Here is a 17142-nt window from a genome sequence, read left to right as displayed (position 1 = left end):
GGTGCTCACATGGCAAGTGCAGGGTAATAGTGCGACCAGGCCCAGCCAGCATGGGTTCATGAAAGCCAGGTCCTGCTTGACCAGCCTCAACTCCTTCTGGGACCAGGTGACCCAGCTTGTGGATGAGGGAAAGGCTACCTGGAGTTTAGTAAAGCCTTTGACACCATCTTGCACAGCATTCTCCTTGAGAAACTTGCAGCTCATGGCACAGACAGGTGGACTCTTTGCTGGATCAAGGGCACCATCAGCAAGTTTGCAGGTGACACTACACTGAGCAGGAGTGTTGATCTGCTGAAGGGTAGGAAGGCTCTGCAGAGAGATCTGGACAGGTTAAATCAATGGGCAAAGGTCAACAGAATGAGACCAAGTTCCAGGTCCTGTACTTTGATCACAATGACCCAAAGCAACGCTACAGGCTTGGGGAAGAGTGGCTGGAAAGCAGCCTGGTGGAGAAGGGTCTGGGACTACTGGTGGACTATGGCAGTTGAGTTACAGTTGGACTCGAGGCAACTGTTTTGTACAATACAGTAGACAAGTACAGCAGACATGGGTGGGAGGTGGGTAGAGATTCCCCTTCAGTTTTGCATTGGGGAATGTTTCAAAGGCATAGCATTATTCACAGGGCTTTACAGGCAATGTAATCTGGCATCAGCCTGATTTATGTGTGTGAGGCAGAGTCTCTTGGCAAGCCATCCCTCGGCAACAGTCCAAGACAAGACTGTTACCAAAGAGAACTGGCACAACAAAACTTACCACACAGAATCAACTCAATAGTAATTTTTCTGCTCTGGTATCACTGCAGCATCTCACTTCATCTTACTGCAAGCTACTCTTTACAAGTAAATACCTCACCAAATGTTGAAATCAAGGCAGGAACTCCATCCCAAGTAAAGCTGACTCAGCTCCATCATCTGACCTGGCTTTTAATCCAATGTAATGAAGAACCTCAGGTCACATGGGCCCACTGAAGAGCACCAAAAACTGCTACATGCAGCATTAGTGCTGCCAGACTGGTTCTTCAAAAGCTGCACTGTGTAATTTTGAAAGGATTTGAGCACAGAGATGAGTGTGTGAGCTGAATCATGGCCATGTGCTTCTTTTAAACCTTGAAAAATGGCTGGCACTATTCAGAACCTGTACAGAGATTTAATAACATGAAAAGCATTAATTAATTATTCAGAGGAGATAGTTTTATATGTTGCAAACATTTTAATGATTACTTTTGAGCTTATACATTGGGTGTTGTTTGTCTGTTTGTTTTAAACTTCAAACTGCAACAAGTTAAATAAATGTTTATAATATACAAAGAAAATACAACCCAAAGTAAAACTTGCTTTAAGTGTGCCTTGCACTAGGAACCAGTGTTTTTTAATAGCTTTATTGTTGAGCTGCACAAACACACTTAAGGATTTGATCTTTATAGCAAGGGCATTTAGGAAATCAAAATATATTCCCACTTGGAAAAAGAAAAACAAATAAAAACTAAAACAAACCAAAATAAAACCCCAAAAGGTTGTGCATGATTATATGCAAAAACCCACTAAAATACTCCAATAGTGCAGGCACCATTAAAAAAGAAAAAGCTGGAGATGCCCATTAACTCTAAGTTTTAAGGAAGCAAGTTTTTTTCTTTTTTGACCAGTTAGCTTAAAGCCAGCAAAACAGGGATGAGTGATGGCAACTGTAGTGTACAAGGTATTAAATGACAAACTTTACACAAGTACGCTGTTAGAAATCTGTGTCAGTGAACACTGAAAATCTGATGATCTGTTCTTTGGAACAGTCAAACAGAACCACCTTAATTTCCAGTTGTGCAAGCCCTTGAAGCATCACGCAGTGTTCTGTGCCAATTTCTTGCTGGCTGTGTAGGTACAAGGATTTATTTTGTCATTAGCAGCTAACAAACTTATTTCCACATGTTCCTAAAGCCTCACAGGTGAAAAAAAAGGCAAGTCTCATCAGAGCACAGCGTGGAGATCATTTTTTTTGTTTTGCACACAAACACAAGAGGCTTCACTAGTATCAAAAAACACTTTCTCATGTCCCATACTGCAGTCAGCAGCTCAGTTGAGGTGGAAGCCTTTCTCCATTGTAGCAGCTAGCAGACGCTCTCTCATTATCTCCTCAGAAGAATACTCAGGCAACTTGAGGTAATGCACACACGTATTCACAGATGGGTAACTTGCATCTGTAGCATCAACCTGAGGGAAACAGAACTTTTTTTTACTGTGGTTGTTTCACAGCACTCAATTTGGAAGCTAAAAGTTGTAAGGCCCTCTCTAACTTGTGGCATTGACTGCATAAACAACACCAGCTTCCAAGAAACAGCAGGATCAGTAAAACTACAGATTCACTTATATTTACTTCATACATACATCAAGACAATAAGCCAGCAATGTGCCCTTGTGGCCAAGAAGGCCAATGGCATCCTGGGCTGTATTAGAAGGGGAGTGCTTAGTAGGTTGAGAGAGGGTCTCCTCCCCCTCTACTCTGCTCTGGTGAGGCCACATCTGGAATATTGTGTCCAGTTCTGCGCTCCTCAGTCAAGAAGGACCTCAGGGAACTGCTTCAAAGAGTCCAATGTAGAGCCACAAAGATGACGAAGGGAGTAGAACATCTCCCTTCTGAAGAAAGGCTGAGGGAGCTAGGGCTCTTTAGCTTGGAGGAGAGGAGAGGGAGGGGTGACCTCATTCATGTTTATCAACATGACAGGTAAGTGTTGGGAGGACAGAATCAGACTCTTCTCAGTGATGCCCCATGACAGGACAAGGGACAGTGGGTGCAAGCTGCAGCATAGTAAATGCCATGTGAACATAAGGAAAACCTTTCCCTGAGAGGGTGACAGAGCCCTGCAACAGGCTGGCCAGAGAGGTTGTAGTCTCCTCTAGAAACATTCAAAACCCTCCTGGCCACATTCCTGTGTGACTTCCTCTAGGTGATCCTGCTCTTGCAGGGGGTTGGATAGGCACCTTCGAGGCACCTTCCAACCCCTAACGTTCTGCGATTTATTTTTCTCTATTTAAATATAAATTCAGAAAACAGACCTGAAACAGGTTGGTACTTGTTTAGCATAGTGTCATATATCAAAACCAACCAACCAAACTTAGCAGTGCTGTCTCTTAATGTAACAATGATTAGATTCAAAAGGCAAAAGAAGTGGTTTGAAAGGCAAGCTGCAGAAGCCATACCTTGCGTACGACAGTGAGCCGGGGATGTAGATTTGCCAGTCCTCCTGGGGGAAGTGTTGAACAACCAGTGGTGAACTGGAGAAAAGCCTTCCTTTCATCTGAAGACATACCACACAACACTCTCACGAATCGAAGGAATCCAGGGCTGGAAATACATTAAAATACTCAGATAAGGTAACAACACCAGAGGGAATTTGAGTTCCCAGTACAATTATCACCTTTAGCCATGTCTAAGCAGCAAAGGTAAGAATTCAGTGCCTGTCTGGTATTGAGTTAAGAGTAAAATATCATACATCTCAAAAATACTACTTCAATCTCCTTTCTGAGTTTTACACAGAAGAACATAGGCAAGAAACAACTTTGCTCCATGCTTGGAGTGTTATTTGCCTATTGTGCATGTGAATGGGTAGAGAAGTAAACAGATCTCAAACCTCTTCTATGAGCAGAATCCAACTGACTATAATCTTAAGATCTTTTCTGTACCACTTCTGCACAACAAAGCCACTTTGATGTAATTTACAAATTCTGTTTCTCTCTCATTAAAGACTTTCTTGTGAAGAAAAAAATGTTTTAAAAAAGTAAGAGACTACTCAGATCTTCAAAGCATCCTGCAGGTGCCACTGCTTTCATCCATACCAGCTCAGGGAATGAGGGGGAGGAAAAAGCATGGAGAAAGCACAGCTTGCTGAAGCACACTCTGATTATCAGGTGCTGTAATCTCAGCTGCACCTTTGCATGCAGGGTAGGGTCAACAGTAGAACCACTCCACACAGCATCTTAGACTGATGAGGATCCTTCAGAAGGCCTCCAGAAGTAATTTGTACAGTTGTGCTACCAAACAAGACATGCTGCAAGAAAATGCAAACCAAACAAACCCCAAAACATGGGAGACCACTGCTGAATAGCAAGCCAACAGTGTATTGTTCCCTGCAGAGTACACTTTTTTTAGCTGCAGCTGAAGAGAAACAACTACCAACTGCACCCAAGTGAGCAGAAATTATAACCACCACCAGATTTAAGTAAAAACTCAAATTCTAAGTACCTATCTCGTGTGTATCCTAGTTTAGGTTCAGTGTAATTGAGGATGTCATCAGCTGCCCAAGAAGGTGACTGATTTCCACAAAGAATCATCTGAACTTCTTCATGGCTGAAGGAACTCAGCTTCTCCATTGGAAAGACTCTATTGAAGCCATCTTCAATTCACACAAGACACAGTTATAAACCAAAACAGTATTTATAAAATGTCAGCATTTCAATTCTATTTTAAATCAAACCAGAAACATAGAATAGCTTAGGTTAGAAGGGACCTTAGAGATCATCTACTCCAACCTTCCTGCCATGGTCAGGGACCGCTCGCAAATAGACTCAGCTGCTCAAGGCCTCATCCAACCCAGCCCTGAACACCCCCAGGGAGGAGGCACCCAAAATCTCCCTGGGCAGCCTTCTCCATCCTTGTAGCAAAGAGCTTCTTCCTAAAATCCATTCTAAACCTACTCTCCATTAGCTTAAAACCACTCCCCCTTGGCCTATTGCTGGACACCCTTATGGAAAGTCCCTCTCCAGCCTTCCAGTAGGATCCCTTCAGGTATTGGAAAGCAGCTCTAAGGTCTAAAATAAGGTAGACAGACCTTTTTCAAGACCAAAAATGACATAACTAATGCCAAGGTGCTATGACATTACTATGTATTGCATTCTTAATGTAAAAGTTTGGTTTTGAAAGCCATTCGATGCCACCATGTTCACTCAGTTCCCCTGTGAAGACCAGTTAGCCCACCTAACTGCATGCATATTCTGCCATAGCTCCCATTACCTCTGAATGCCTCCATCTGCTTCTGTATGCCAGTATGCATGCAGAAGTCAAACATGAGATCTACATACTCCTCTGCGTTATCCATTGTGACAGTCTGCAAAAGAAGAGGTGCTGTAAGAATTCATTTTGCATTGGAGTCACTGCTGAGGCTGTAAAAGTGTAACTGCCCTTTAAACTCTAAAGGTAGATTGTTTCCTTACCTCATCTTCACCGCCTGGCTTGAGATCCACAGCTGTAAACCCATAGACTTTGGATGAGGGACAAAACTGAAAATTCAGACTGCAAAATACAAAGATAGTTACTAATTGCAAACACACCAGATTATAACTGCACCCCACACCCAAATGCATCTCACTTCATTTCAAAACCCTGTTTGTGGACCGTTTCATAGATCCACCATCAGTGCTACCAGAGTACAGAAACAGAGTTAACAATGGACTACACAAATACATGCTTCAAATCTATGGTATGCACATGCCTGTGCTCACCACCTGCTATCTGGATTTCCTAACCATTGAAAATTTCATAGCCTTTGATATGTTGAAGTTACCAGCTTCAAAACTACTCAAATGGTTTAATTCAGTTCACAAACTCCAAAACCCCTTTACATGGCCAACAGTTAGCGCCACTTACCATACTTAGGCTACTTGCTTTCTCTAAGCCATGCTAAAATCTGCAAGGCCTTCAGCAGTTACTGAACTTCGAGTAAGCAATCCTTGTAGCACAAGATGATTTTAACAAATAACCCATAATATTAATGGTAAAAACTCTACTGTTTGAAATAAACCCACAAAAGATGATATCCTGACACAAGTTTACAGGTGTGAGCACTTACATCTTTAACATTTGCTACAGTTTAGCACATGTTCTGTTACATGGATTCAAACACTGCAGTGTGTCTAGAACACGATCTGAAATTTCAGTCTGTTCTCTTTAAAAGCTCTCCAAAAAATCTGATAAATTCCAAGTTACCATGGCAAAGAAATTACTAATTTGCACTTTCCTAAAGGTCTTTACAAGTGTTTGTGTGTTTCTGGAGTCACACAGCATTGCAGTGCAGCCACATTTAAGTTTAAACACTAGGAAACTGAGCAAGTGAAAAGAGAAAATCCTCAAACTAAGAAAAAAGAATACAGCTACAGATGGCGAGCCGGATCTTGCTGCATCTCTAATGATTCCCCCTTGCAATGATACTATTTAAAATGAAGAAATCTTCATTCCTCATGATACATGTTGAGGTGTCTCTAACATGACCCTGCTTGTATATTTATAAAGAGATGATAACTCTTACCCCAGATCCTCTATGCTAAGTGGAGGCCCCGAACCTGATGGATTCTTCAGCATTAACTCCTGTAGCTTTGTGTTCTTTTCATCTTCTGACAGACTTTTGTTGCTTAAAATTTGGCGCCTTTTAATTGCAAGGTCCTTAATTTCTTTTAGAAACCTTGCTCTGTGTGGATTTACTAATTCAAAGTCTTCCCATGTCAAAATACCATTAAACCAGGCAGGAGGTTTCGGTTTTGGTGGATCAAGAATAAATTCTGATTTGGAGTCCTCTTCCAGACTTCCTACTGACAAGGAATCGTGCCCTTCTTCTGTAGAAGCCTCTGACTGACTTTCAGTGCAGTGCAAGTCTCTGTCACCCCGTGACTCATATATCAACTTACTCATGTTACTTTTTATGTCCCCCATGCACATGAGTTTAAAAAAAGGCTTAGAAATGGGTAAATCCACAAGTCTATTGTCCTGAATGCATTTAGCCAAGAAAATTCCAAGGAAATGGAAGAGTTTCGTTATTCTTTCAAGTTCATCGCTATCCTGCGGGAATGGTGCTGTGAAGAGTCCACATGATCTCTGTACGTAATAGCCAGGAGGTTTCAATCCACCACCAATATCAACCTGATTTAAGAGAGGGACCAAAAAAATAGCTGACATTATTACAGGTGATTTTATTTGGCCTGTGCTGTTTTGCTTCTCACATCATACTAACTTAACATAACTTCTCTGTTAAAAAGAGGACAGGTAAGAAAGCAAGCTGTGGAGCTGAGCGATTAATTAGCCTTGACCGTGATAAAGCAGCTCTCACTGATCATGTGCTCTTCCCTCCCTGAATAACTTGCTGGTTTTCCTTTTACAAGCACTCAGTTCAGAAGGCAAACTGAAATATACCTGACGAGACTCATCATCTGGAAAATCGTCATCACAAAGCCAAGCTCCCAAATCTGTCCTCTGAAATTCTGCTGCCACCAATGCATAGAATTCCAAGGTAGGTCCCAGGCCTGTTCCTTCTTCTCCCAAGAACTCAACCTAGAAAAAGAAGGAATATCAATAATAAACAAAAACCCCATTGAAATGTTCGGTGTTGGTTACAGAACAGGATATTCAGTTAGGAACAGCTATCTGACCTCGCTCTGCTAGGTATGCTTTACCTCTAGAACAGATTTTCTGTCTGCATGAATCTGCATGACATTTTCTGCCCATTCCATCAAGGATTCACCTCGCGGAACTTTCACCCTCTCATGTTTGAGGCGCCCGACTCTGAATTCTCCCGGATCATCACGGCGCACCGTGCTCGTGGTCCTTGTCCGTTCAACAGTGGCTTCACGTCGGTTCTGTAGCCAAACAATTGCTCTGGAGACAAAAGCCAGGTTAAAACTTCTGTGTCTACCAGCATGAAAACTTTAAAGTAACCACTAAGAAAAAAACATCACCTTGTTAAGTACTAATTGCCTCCTCTGAGGGTTTTTCCTTGTTAAATAACCAAGTACTTTTTAGAAATACCTGAAGTGCCCAATATGGGCTGCTGCTTCTTATTTGATGAGCTTTGAGAACTGGTTTAACAATAAAAACTTACAGCTCCGGATGTGAATTACTGTACTTTTCAAATGACCGTGGAATGGGCAGAGGACAGCATTTTCTATAGTGCTTTTTAATCCTCTAGGAAGGTCCAATAGCAGCCTTCCAGTACCTAAAGGGGGCCTACAAGAAGGCTGCAGAGGGACGGCCTTCAAAGGCCTTCAGTGATAGGATATGGGGCAATAATTTGAAATTAGAGAAGAGTAGATTTAGAGTGTGTTGCAGTTTGAGCTGGGTGCCCCCCTGGTGTGTTCACTTCCTGTGTCCAGAAGTCCAGCCCAGAGGGATGGACACAGGAAATTGTGTGTATTTCCTACCATAATTCTTTGCACCACTGTAAGATCCAGTGCGGAGTCTGGCACTTTCTCTTTTCTTCCTCCTCCGCCAGCCGGTAACTGGGGGAGATGTCTCCTGGCTTTGGGCCTGGCTAGGCCCAAGGCCACAGGGGGATGGGCAGTCTCAGGCCTGGCCAGCTGAGACTAGCCCAGCGGAGGGAGGGGGAAGAAGGAGCCCTGAGGGTCTCGGGTGTACCCTCAGGTGGGAATGGGATGCCTCTGGGTTTGCTTTGGGATCTTTCTTTGTCACTGCGCTTTGGGTTCTCTGTAACATTCACTGCTTTCTATTTAAGCTTTCATCACTTTTGCAATCCGTTTGTCTGAGTGTCTTATTCCTGCCCGTGGTGGGGAGAGAGGGGGCTGCCTCAACCCACAGCAGAGTGAATGTTAGGAACAAGTTCTTTCCCATGAGGGTGGTGGAAGACTGCAACAGGTTGCTCAGTGAGCTAGTTGAGGCCCCATCCCTGAAGATATTCAAGGTCAAGCTTGACAAGGCCCTAAACAAGCTGATCTAGTAAAGAATGTCCCAGCTCACTGCAGGGGTTTGGACTAGATAACCTTTGGAGGTGCCTTCTAAACCAAGCTATTCTATGACAATTGAGGTCCAACATACACCAGACCAGTGAAGGAAGAACAACTGCCTCTAACAGCACTGCTTACATGAAATCAGAGTTGAAGATTCTTGTATGTGTTGCTATCTACACAACAAAACCAAATCTACAACACTACTATCCATCGGCTGGTTTGCATGTACAGGCAGTGCACATACCCGTATGCACACACAGGGTTCATACACAGTAGGGGAGTTTTAAGAACTACTTCCAGCACTTTGAGAGCTTAAGGAAGCTTCTTACTTATCCAGCAAATACCATGCAATGTTTCCTGAGGGATCACCTCAAAACTGTTTTTCTAAACTGAAATTTTTCCAAAGAAAGTCTGATTTTTTCCATATTAGGAAGCTTTAAGCTGGTATTTTGAAAGACATGGTCTTCACTTCTTTCTTAAAGGCCACATTTAACACGCCTCATGAGACATTTCAACTGGGTATTAGACACAACAGTCATTTTTTTGCAACTCCCTCTCTACATTTTTCTTCTTTTTTTGGAAAACAGACAAATAAACCAGCCAGTAAAACCCACAAAATACAATTCTTCCTTCTTACTACCTATAAGTAAGATGGCAAAAAGATTTACACTGTCTACATATTCTCAAGATAAATCACTGCTGTAATCAAAACATTAAGAGTTCCTAGATAATGAAGCACTAGAGAAGATACTCTTAAATATTTTAGTACAGCTGGTTTTGCTGTAGTTTCATTATGATAACACTAACTTTTAAAACAGCATCTTGTGGTTAGATTTTCTTTTCTACTTTAAGACTCTAGTGAATTAAAAATAAATGAACCAAGCCAAACAATCACCTATCAGTTGTAGGCACTACAAAAATACATGTGCTTTGATGTATGTTTTAGCCTTTTATGCAATGAGCTGCAACCTCATCAAATTGCTGCCTGATAGGCTAACCCAGCTAGAAGGTACACAGGCAGGGCCTTCAGCTCTAGTGGAAGAATTTCTTCAAAGGAATTTCCTGAAGAACAACAAGCAGAAGGTCTGCTACTCATCAGAAACCTCTAACACAACGAGCAAGAAATGATAGAAATGTTTCAAGTGTCTAAGTCTTTTTGGAAGTTTTCTATTTTATTTTTTTTCCTGCTGTCCAAAATGCTTTACATTTGGCAAGCAAAATCTGTCTCCTTAGGACCTTCTGTGAATTAGCAATGAAAGAACTTATTACGTTACCTTGACGCTCCAAATGCTGTGCAAGTGAAGTACAACTGTCTTGTTTCAAAAGGAATTAAGAAAGGACACTTGCTGGTTAGCTGCTCACACCAGTCTGGCAAAGCTCCACTTGCTAGTGCCAGTGGTTCCTGCAGTTTAATGCAAGGGAAGGGAAAAAAACAAAAACCAATGAAAACACTTAGTTGCAAAATAAGTACAAATATATCCAATACACCCAAGTACAAAGTTTCATCTCTGAGCAACTTTGTTTCTTTCCAGCAGCTGCCTTTATTTCCTCTTTTCCCCCCCTTCTTTTATTTTATTTTTTCTCTTTTCTCCCTTCCTTTTAACTGCTATGAATTAGGAGTTCAGAGTATCTAGAACTCAGGAGTGAACAGGGTGCTCTGGCACAAAGACAATAAAAGCTGTAGTAAATCTCTGGAATACGTGCTACTCAAATCTTGGTGGTAGCAATGATGATCCCTACTGAAATATTACTATAGTCCCTTGCATTTTAATGCAAGTTAAATAAAAAAGGAACTGCAGAAATAACTACTACAAAGAAATTCACTGTGCCTGAACAGTCTTTAAAAGAACACGAAAAACTGAACGTTTTGTGTTAAATTAATAATTAGGGCAACCACTTCATTGGAATATAAGAAAACAAAACTAAAAACAACTCCAAGAGCACATGAGGGCCAAGCAAATCAAGAATCTTCAGTTTCTTTCAATGTTTGTTAAAGAAACAAGTCCTAAAGTTCTGCTGAAGAACTACATCATAAAGTTTTCCTACTAAAGCCTCAAACTGAACTGGTACCAAGAATATGTTTTCTAAATGCTATTTTTGAAAGCTTTACATTAAAGGTATAAATTAAATATTTGCAAACCCTAACAATTAATTGCCTTTGTTATGGTATCATCAGGCACACATACATACACTCCACTGCAACACTGGTATTTGGTTTAGGAAAAACCCAACTTTTTCTTTATAGCCAAAAAATACAATTCTATTACAATTTTTTTCTAAGTTTCTATTCAGACTAGATGGCTCTTGGAGAATTTACTCATCCAAGAAATAAGAAAGTGAATGGAACAATCAAAAGTCAAAGTGGCATGCAAGCTAGTAATTCCAATCAGAGTAGAGTATAACAGGGCCTTAAAAACAACGCTGCATAGCTACGGTGCACGCAACGCATCAATGCAATACCTCAATCTGTTGCAGAATCTTTGTTGTAATTTTTTTGCTTGTGAACTCATCAGGTGGAAAGTTAAACTGAGGATGCTCATCTCCTTCTGAAAAATAATCAAAAGAGAGCATTTCCTTTATTTTGTTTTCATTAAGATATTGAGGAAGCTCTGCTAGATAGCTAACTTACCTTCTTGAGAAGTCCGTACTGCGTAAGGGTCACTAGCAACTATGTACAAAATGCGAAGTAACTGCAGAACATCTTCTACTCCACAGGAGTTCTGCCCACTGCCAGCTTTGGCCTGAGGTTGTTCCTTAGCCAAACTAAGAATATCAGAATTCTGAAAAGTAGAAATGGCCCCTTGACTTAATCCAGATTTTGATCCATGTTCACAAAAATCCTGTAAAATAAGAATTGTTCAGAATGAAACCTGCATGCGTTACTATCTGTAGGACTGCATGCTCCAAGTTAATGATGTGAAAAATCAGAACGGTTATTGTGCTTAACCTCAACAGTTAAATTGTGGGTGGCTCGAATCACGACTAAAATGCCTTTTAACACAACTGTATTTAACAAGAGAGTGGAAAAAAAAAAAAAGAATTAAATCAAAATAGAAGAGAGCAGCAAGAACTAAACTTGCAGGTGAACATTCAACTCTCCTACTCGTGTCATATCCCTCCTCCACAGGAATCTTTAAAAGCTGCAGAACAAAGCACACAGCCATTCGTAACAAAAACAAAGAAGAAGTTTGGATGCAGACATATACCTTGTATGCAGCTATGAGCTGGGAACAATTTCTGTTTTTCCTAATACTTTTATTAGTGCCGGTTAATTTCCAGTGGCGCAGGAAAGCCGAGTCTGCATTCTTCTGCAGGTAGGTTATCAAGTCATTCTTTGGTAATTCGTCAGTGCCAAGGTACTGCTCCACATGCTCTACAGACCAGCAACCCTACAACAGGAACCACCAAGTGTTGGCTTTTCCTGATTGTAAAGTTTGGAAGATTTCACATGCATTACACATCGTCTTTTTTAAGAGGAGCATGCATTCACAAATCCACCTACTCACACCCTTCCAGTAACTGAAAACTGTTAGTTTTTTTAATGGAGCATTTCAAAAACTGCCATGAGATTGGGGTTGCTTTTGTTTGAACAGCCACAAAAACATACATAGCGGCACAGACAGAAGTCTTACCATTTTTCCACTTTCCTTCTCTTTATCAGAATCCTTCATTTCTCTGTACATGATTCTAGGCGAGAAAACAATGAGTTAATATTTCATACTCATAGCACATCCTCTACATTCTAAGTTACAAATTGGCACAATTAAGAAGCCTTCAAATCCCTTATTACAACTGTTCCTTTCCCATCAGTTACTCTCCCAGTATGACACAAGTTCCTTGGGTGTAGTCACTGGAAAATACACACCATCAATAGTATTACATTTTCTGTCTGTTACTACAAAGCCAGTAAGGTCAAGTAAAGACAGAAAGAATAACTGAGGTTGGAAGGGACCTCTGGAGACCTAGTCCAATACCCCTGCTCAGATGTCATCTTTAAGTGACATTTCCTGTAATTCCGTTGGAGCTGTTTTCTTTTTGTCCTTTCACTTGTCACAACAAAGTAGAGGCTAAGCTCGTCTTCCCTACTTCCTCCCATCTGGCATTCAGAGTCTTGTTTAGGCTGGAAAAGTCCTTTAAGATCAGAGAGTCCTACCACTAATCTAACACTACCAAGCCCATTGCTAAACCAGATCCCTCAGCACCACACCTACGTGTCTTTTAAATACCTCCAGGGATGACAATTCAACCACCTGCCTATGCAGCCTGTTCCAGGGCTTGACAACCCTTTCAGTAAGGAATTTTTTCCTAAGCCTTCTCTAGTGCAAACTGAGACTATTTCTTCCTAGCACTTGCTGCTTGAGAGAACAGACCAACACCCACCTTGACACAACCTTCTTTCAGGTAGTTGTAAAAAGCTATCTGTAAGACCTCCTCTCCTAAGCTTCTGTTTTCTCAAGACTCTCTCCGTATGGCAAATGTTCCAAGCCCTTTAATCATCCCAGAAGTCCATCCTAAGCCCTAAGAAGCCCCAGACTCACTCCAGTGTCCATTTCCCTTGTACTGTGGAGCCTTGAACTCTAAACATGTCTCACCAGTGCTGAGCAGAGGGGAATGATCACCTCCCTCTATCTTCTTGATGCAGCTCAGGATGCTGCTGACCATGTGCACTGCCAGGCTCCATAGCTGGCCCACGTTCAACACTATGTCCACCAGGACTCTCAGGGCCTTTTCTGCCAAGCTGTTTTCCAGCCAGCTGGCCCCTAGCCTATACTGACTCGGGCAGTTACTTTACCCCAGCTGCGAGACTTAGCATTTCCTTCTGTGGAACTTCAGGAAGCTCCATGTTCCCAGCCTGATGAGGTCTCTCAGAATGACAGCACAAGCATCTGGTGCAACAAGGACTCTTCCTACTTTTGTTTGCATACTCTGTGAGGGTGTCCTCTATTCCAACACAAAGTTGATTACTGGAGACGTTAAACAGTACTGGACCCATTCTCATCCCTTGTAATGCACCAGCTGGCCTCCCTACCAATGATCACAACCATGTGAGCCTGGCACTTCAGGCATTCTTCAGACACTAAGTTCATACTTCACTAGTTTGTCAGTGAGGAAGAAAGCATTAAAAGCTTTGCTGAAGTGGAAGAAAAAAAACCATTGTGGCTTTCTCCTCATCCACTGAACTAGTCATCTTATCACAGAAGTCTTTCAGGTTCGTTACGCATGATTTTGTCTTCATAAATTCATACCACCTACAATCACCTTGTCCATCACTGTTTGAAACCAGTTTCCAGGACTACTTCCATCACCTTTTCAGGGATGGAAGGGGTGACCACTCTGTAGTTCCCTATTGAGATCTTTGATGTCCTCCTAGAGAACACGAGTGACACTTGCTTTCCTCCTCAGAAAGCTCTCCCAATCAACGTGACATTTCAAAGATGATCAAGAGTAACCAGTTCCTGTGGGTGCATCTGACTGGGTCCCATGGTCCTGTTTCTTTAAGAGTTCCCTAACCTTTTGCCCTTCACATCCTTCACCAGATTCAACTCCAAATGGTCTTTGGCTTTCCTAACCCCCTGCCTTCATGCTAGGACAACACCTCTATATTCCTTCTGGATCACTCGACCCTTCTTCCACCTCTCACGCGCTTCTTTTTCACGTTCTGAGTTACGTTGTGAGTTTCTTGTTCATCCCGTGCAGGTCTCCTACTGCCTCTGCCTGACTTTCCACACATTGGGATGAATTTTCTTGAGTATGGAAGAAACTGTCCTCGAAAAATCATCTCTCCTGAACCTCTCTCCTTTATAGAACCATATTCCCATGGGATTCTTGCAAGCAAATTCCTAAGCAGACCAAATTCCGCTCTCTTGGTCAATTGCTTGATTTTTGAAGTACTATTGACAAGTCACAGTTGAGCATTAAAGGTTGTGACTTTTTTGTTCTGTGATCACAGTACCAGCATTGAAATCATTAAGAACATTGTGACAAATGTAAGAAAAAACTAACTCTAGCACTGCTTCCTGCAGGGGAGGAAGAAAAACCAAATTGTTTCACACTCTTTTCCTAATTAGCCAACGTCACTCTCTACAGAGGATAACAAACTTGTGAGCTTACGTGTATGTTGGTTCCCAAATACGTCTGAGTTTGTCAGATTTCACATTGCCACTACAGGAGAGCTGCAACAGTTTCTGCACGTAGTAAAAGATGGTAGATCTGAAGTTTGTCAGGGGCAGTTCTACTTCTCGAGTTGTTCCAAGACCTGAAACTTTCAAGGTGAGGGCTAAACGTGGCGAAGGCATGCACTCAACTTCTTCCAAGAGTTCTGAATGAGGTGTACCTGCATAGGAAAATCATTTCAGCAGCCACTTAATACAAAATACATAACACGTGACAAGTTGGCTTAAACACTGAAGTGGCTCAATAAGGCAATGGGGAGACCTGCACACATGCCAAAGAGATGATACTGAGTTGCAACTATGAAGTTTATCTAAGCATGCAACTGCAGCACTTTATCTGAGTAAAGCTAACAGGAGTTTCTGAAATCCTTATTGATCCTTACTTCTTGATAACATCTCCTTGAACATCTGCACAGTACATGCATTTTCCTTTTCACACACAGTACCTTCCTGCTCCTCCTTTCAGCTCATCAGGTCTCTTCCAACCTTAGTTGTACTGTGATACTGTGATTTCCACACCAGCTAAATCTACCTATGCCTTTCTGTAATGAACACTGACTACATCCACACTGCCAGGAACTAAAAAGGAACTAAGGAACAACATTAGGCGATCTGCTGCTGATCATGCAGACTGCTCAATTATTGCATTAGCTTTCCTCCTGCCTCTGCTTTGGACTGTTTCAACAAGCCCTCTCCAACCAAAGCTGTTCTGGGTAGCTGAACACGTGGATTCTTCCCTGCAGGTGGAATCAGACAGAGCAAACAGATTTATCGCTAATCAAGAGTTAAATTCATGAGTATGTTGATTTTACACAGCACTTATTTTTACTTTCCTGCAGTAACACTTGGATCTGCAGGAGCAGATGAAGCTCTTATTCAGAGAAGGGACACACATTCACAAAAGCATGTTGTACTGGTGAATAGGAACCCCAGAACCCAGTAAACCCTTCCAAGCAAGTCTCCACCAAGTATCACAAATGGCTTGTCAGTATACCTGGTGGAGGAATTTCTAGGTCAGTTGTCTGTTGAACATTAGTACGACCAGGTCTTGGGTCAAATGCAGGAACCAGAGCAGAAAACTGCCTTTTCAATACATAATCATCATCCCACGTTCTTCTACGGCCTCCTTTGGTTTCATACTCCTCTTCTTCCTAAAAAATAAGTAGGTTTGGGTTTTGTTTTTTTTAGATTCTGCTGGAAAAAAAAATCAGTTCATCAAAAATGTAAGAGTTAGTTATGGAATACTGCAGTGATGTAAACTAACATGGACACTAAAGATATCAAAGCCTAATACTAATCAAAGCTAATACTTAACAGTATTAGTTCCATTGAACTGGTCAAGCAGGAATCAAGAGAATCATCAAAACATACAGAAATCAACAAAATGGACTAACCTTACCACAGCTGTATTTACAATTTCTAGGGGAAAACAAAACAAAACAAAAACACTTTCCATGGAGCACTAGAAACTAGGGAAATATAGGGTACTGAAAACCAGCAAACTTGGTGTAGATGTTTTGTGTATTCCACAAACTTTGGAATACCAAAAGATTCAGAAAAATAAAATAAAATCAGTGGTGTCCAAAAAGACACTAATGTTTTCTGCAAATAAGAAAGATTGAGAGTTTATACATATTGAAATACAATGTACACACATTTTATCCAAATGTTAAATCAAGCACCAAAATACCAGAACTATGATGGTGGGAAGAAACCTAATTTTCAGTAGGTATTAATTTGTGATGACTTTTCTCTACCAAGCTTTCCTACAACAATCTACTTAGCTCCTCATTGACAAGAATTATGTCATGCATCACAGGGAACAGATTGGAACCCAAGAAAGGAAAACTTTACTTTCCACATTTGACTCTTGCTGTGTAACCTTAAACAAAGACTAATTTAGCTATTTCTGCTTTTCCCCTCATGAATTACAATAGCAACTCCATTTAATCTTCTCTGAAAAGTGGTACCAGTCTACAAAGGTTGTTTGCATTGCAGATACCCTGGAGTAGTAATGGCTTTTCCATTCCTAACTTTGTATCTCTGTGCAGAAGGTGAAACCAGTATTTAGTAATACAATGAAGTTTCCATTATAAGTACAATCATAGTAGGTTAAGATGCTAAATATTTTGGTTCAAATGACTAAAAGTTTGCATATTGATTGCAAGAGGAAGTGTCTGTAATTCTGTAAAATATCCACACTTAAGTAATAAACATTTGTGAAGTCTCTCATTTCACCTCTTAGACCTTACAGT

The 17142-nt window shown here is 41.3% G+C and overlaps 1 protein-coding gene across 1 annotated transcript in view; it reads right to left on the bottom strand.

The window, feature by feature from the left end:
• Positions 1–1171: 1171 nt before the first annotated feature.
• The window catches only part of HECTD1 (HECT domain E3 ubiquitin protein ligase 1), a 66323-nt gene continuing 50352 nt past the window's right edge, over positions 1172–17142 (bottom strand). The window contains exons 28-42 of the mRNA XM_054162097.1: positions 15882–16038; positions 14826–15048; positions 12347–12401; positions 11921–12103; positions 11344–11554; positions 11175–11260; positions 9989–10116; positions 7428–7629; positions 7168–7305; positions 6290–6897; positions 5199–5277; positions 4999–5092; positions 4231–4381; positions 3189–3333; positions 1172–2201 (exon numbers count right to left, since the gene is read on the bottom strand). Coding sequence (XP_054018072.1) covers positions 2064–2201; positions 3189–3333; positions 4231–4381; positions 4999–5092; positions 5199–5277; positions 6290–6897; positions 7168–7305; positions 7428–7629; positions 9989–10116; positions 11175–11260; positions 11344–11554; positions 11921–12103; positions 12347–12401; positions 14826–15048; positions 15882–16038 — 2598 coding nt within the window. The 3' untranslated portion in view covers positions 1172–2063. The remainder of the gene's footprint in view (positions 2202–3188; positions 3334–4230; positions 4382–4998; positions 5093–5198; positions 5278–6289; positions 6898–7167; positions 7306–7427; positions 7630–9988; positions 10117–11174; positions 11261–11343; positions 11555–11920; positions 12104–12346; positions 12402–14825; positions 15049–15881; positions 16039–17142) is intronic.

The sequence above is a fragment of the Dryobates pubescens genome, chromosome 5 (genome assembly GCF_014839835.1).
Source record: "Dryobates pubescens isolate bDryPub1 chromosome 5, bDryPub1.pri, whole genome shotgun sequence".
NCBI classification, from domain to species: Eukaryota; Metazoa; Chordata; class Aves; order Piciformes; family Picidae; genus Dryobates; species Dryobates pubescens.
This window is presented reverse-complemented; position numbering and strand designations above follow the sequence as displayed.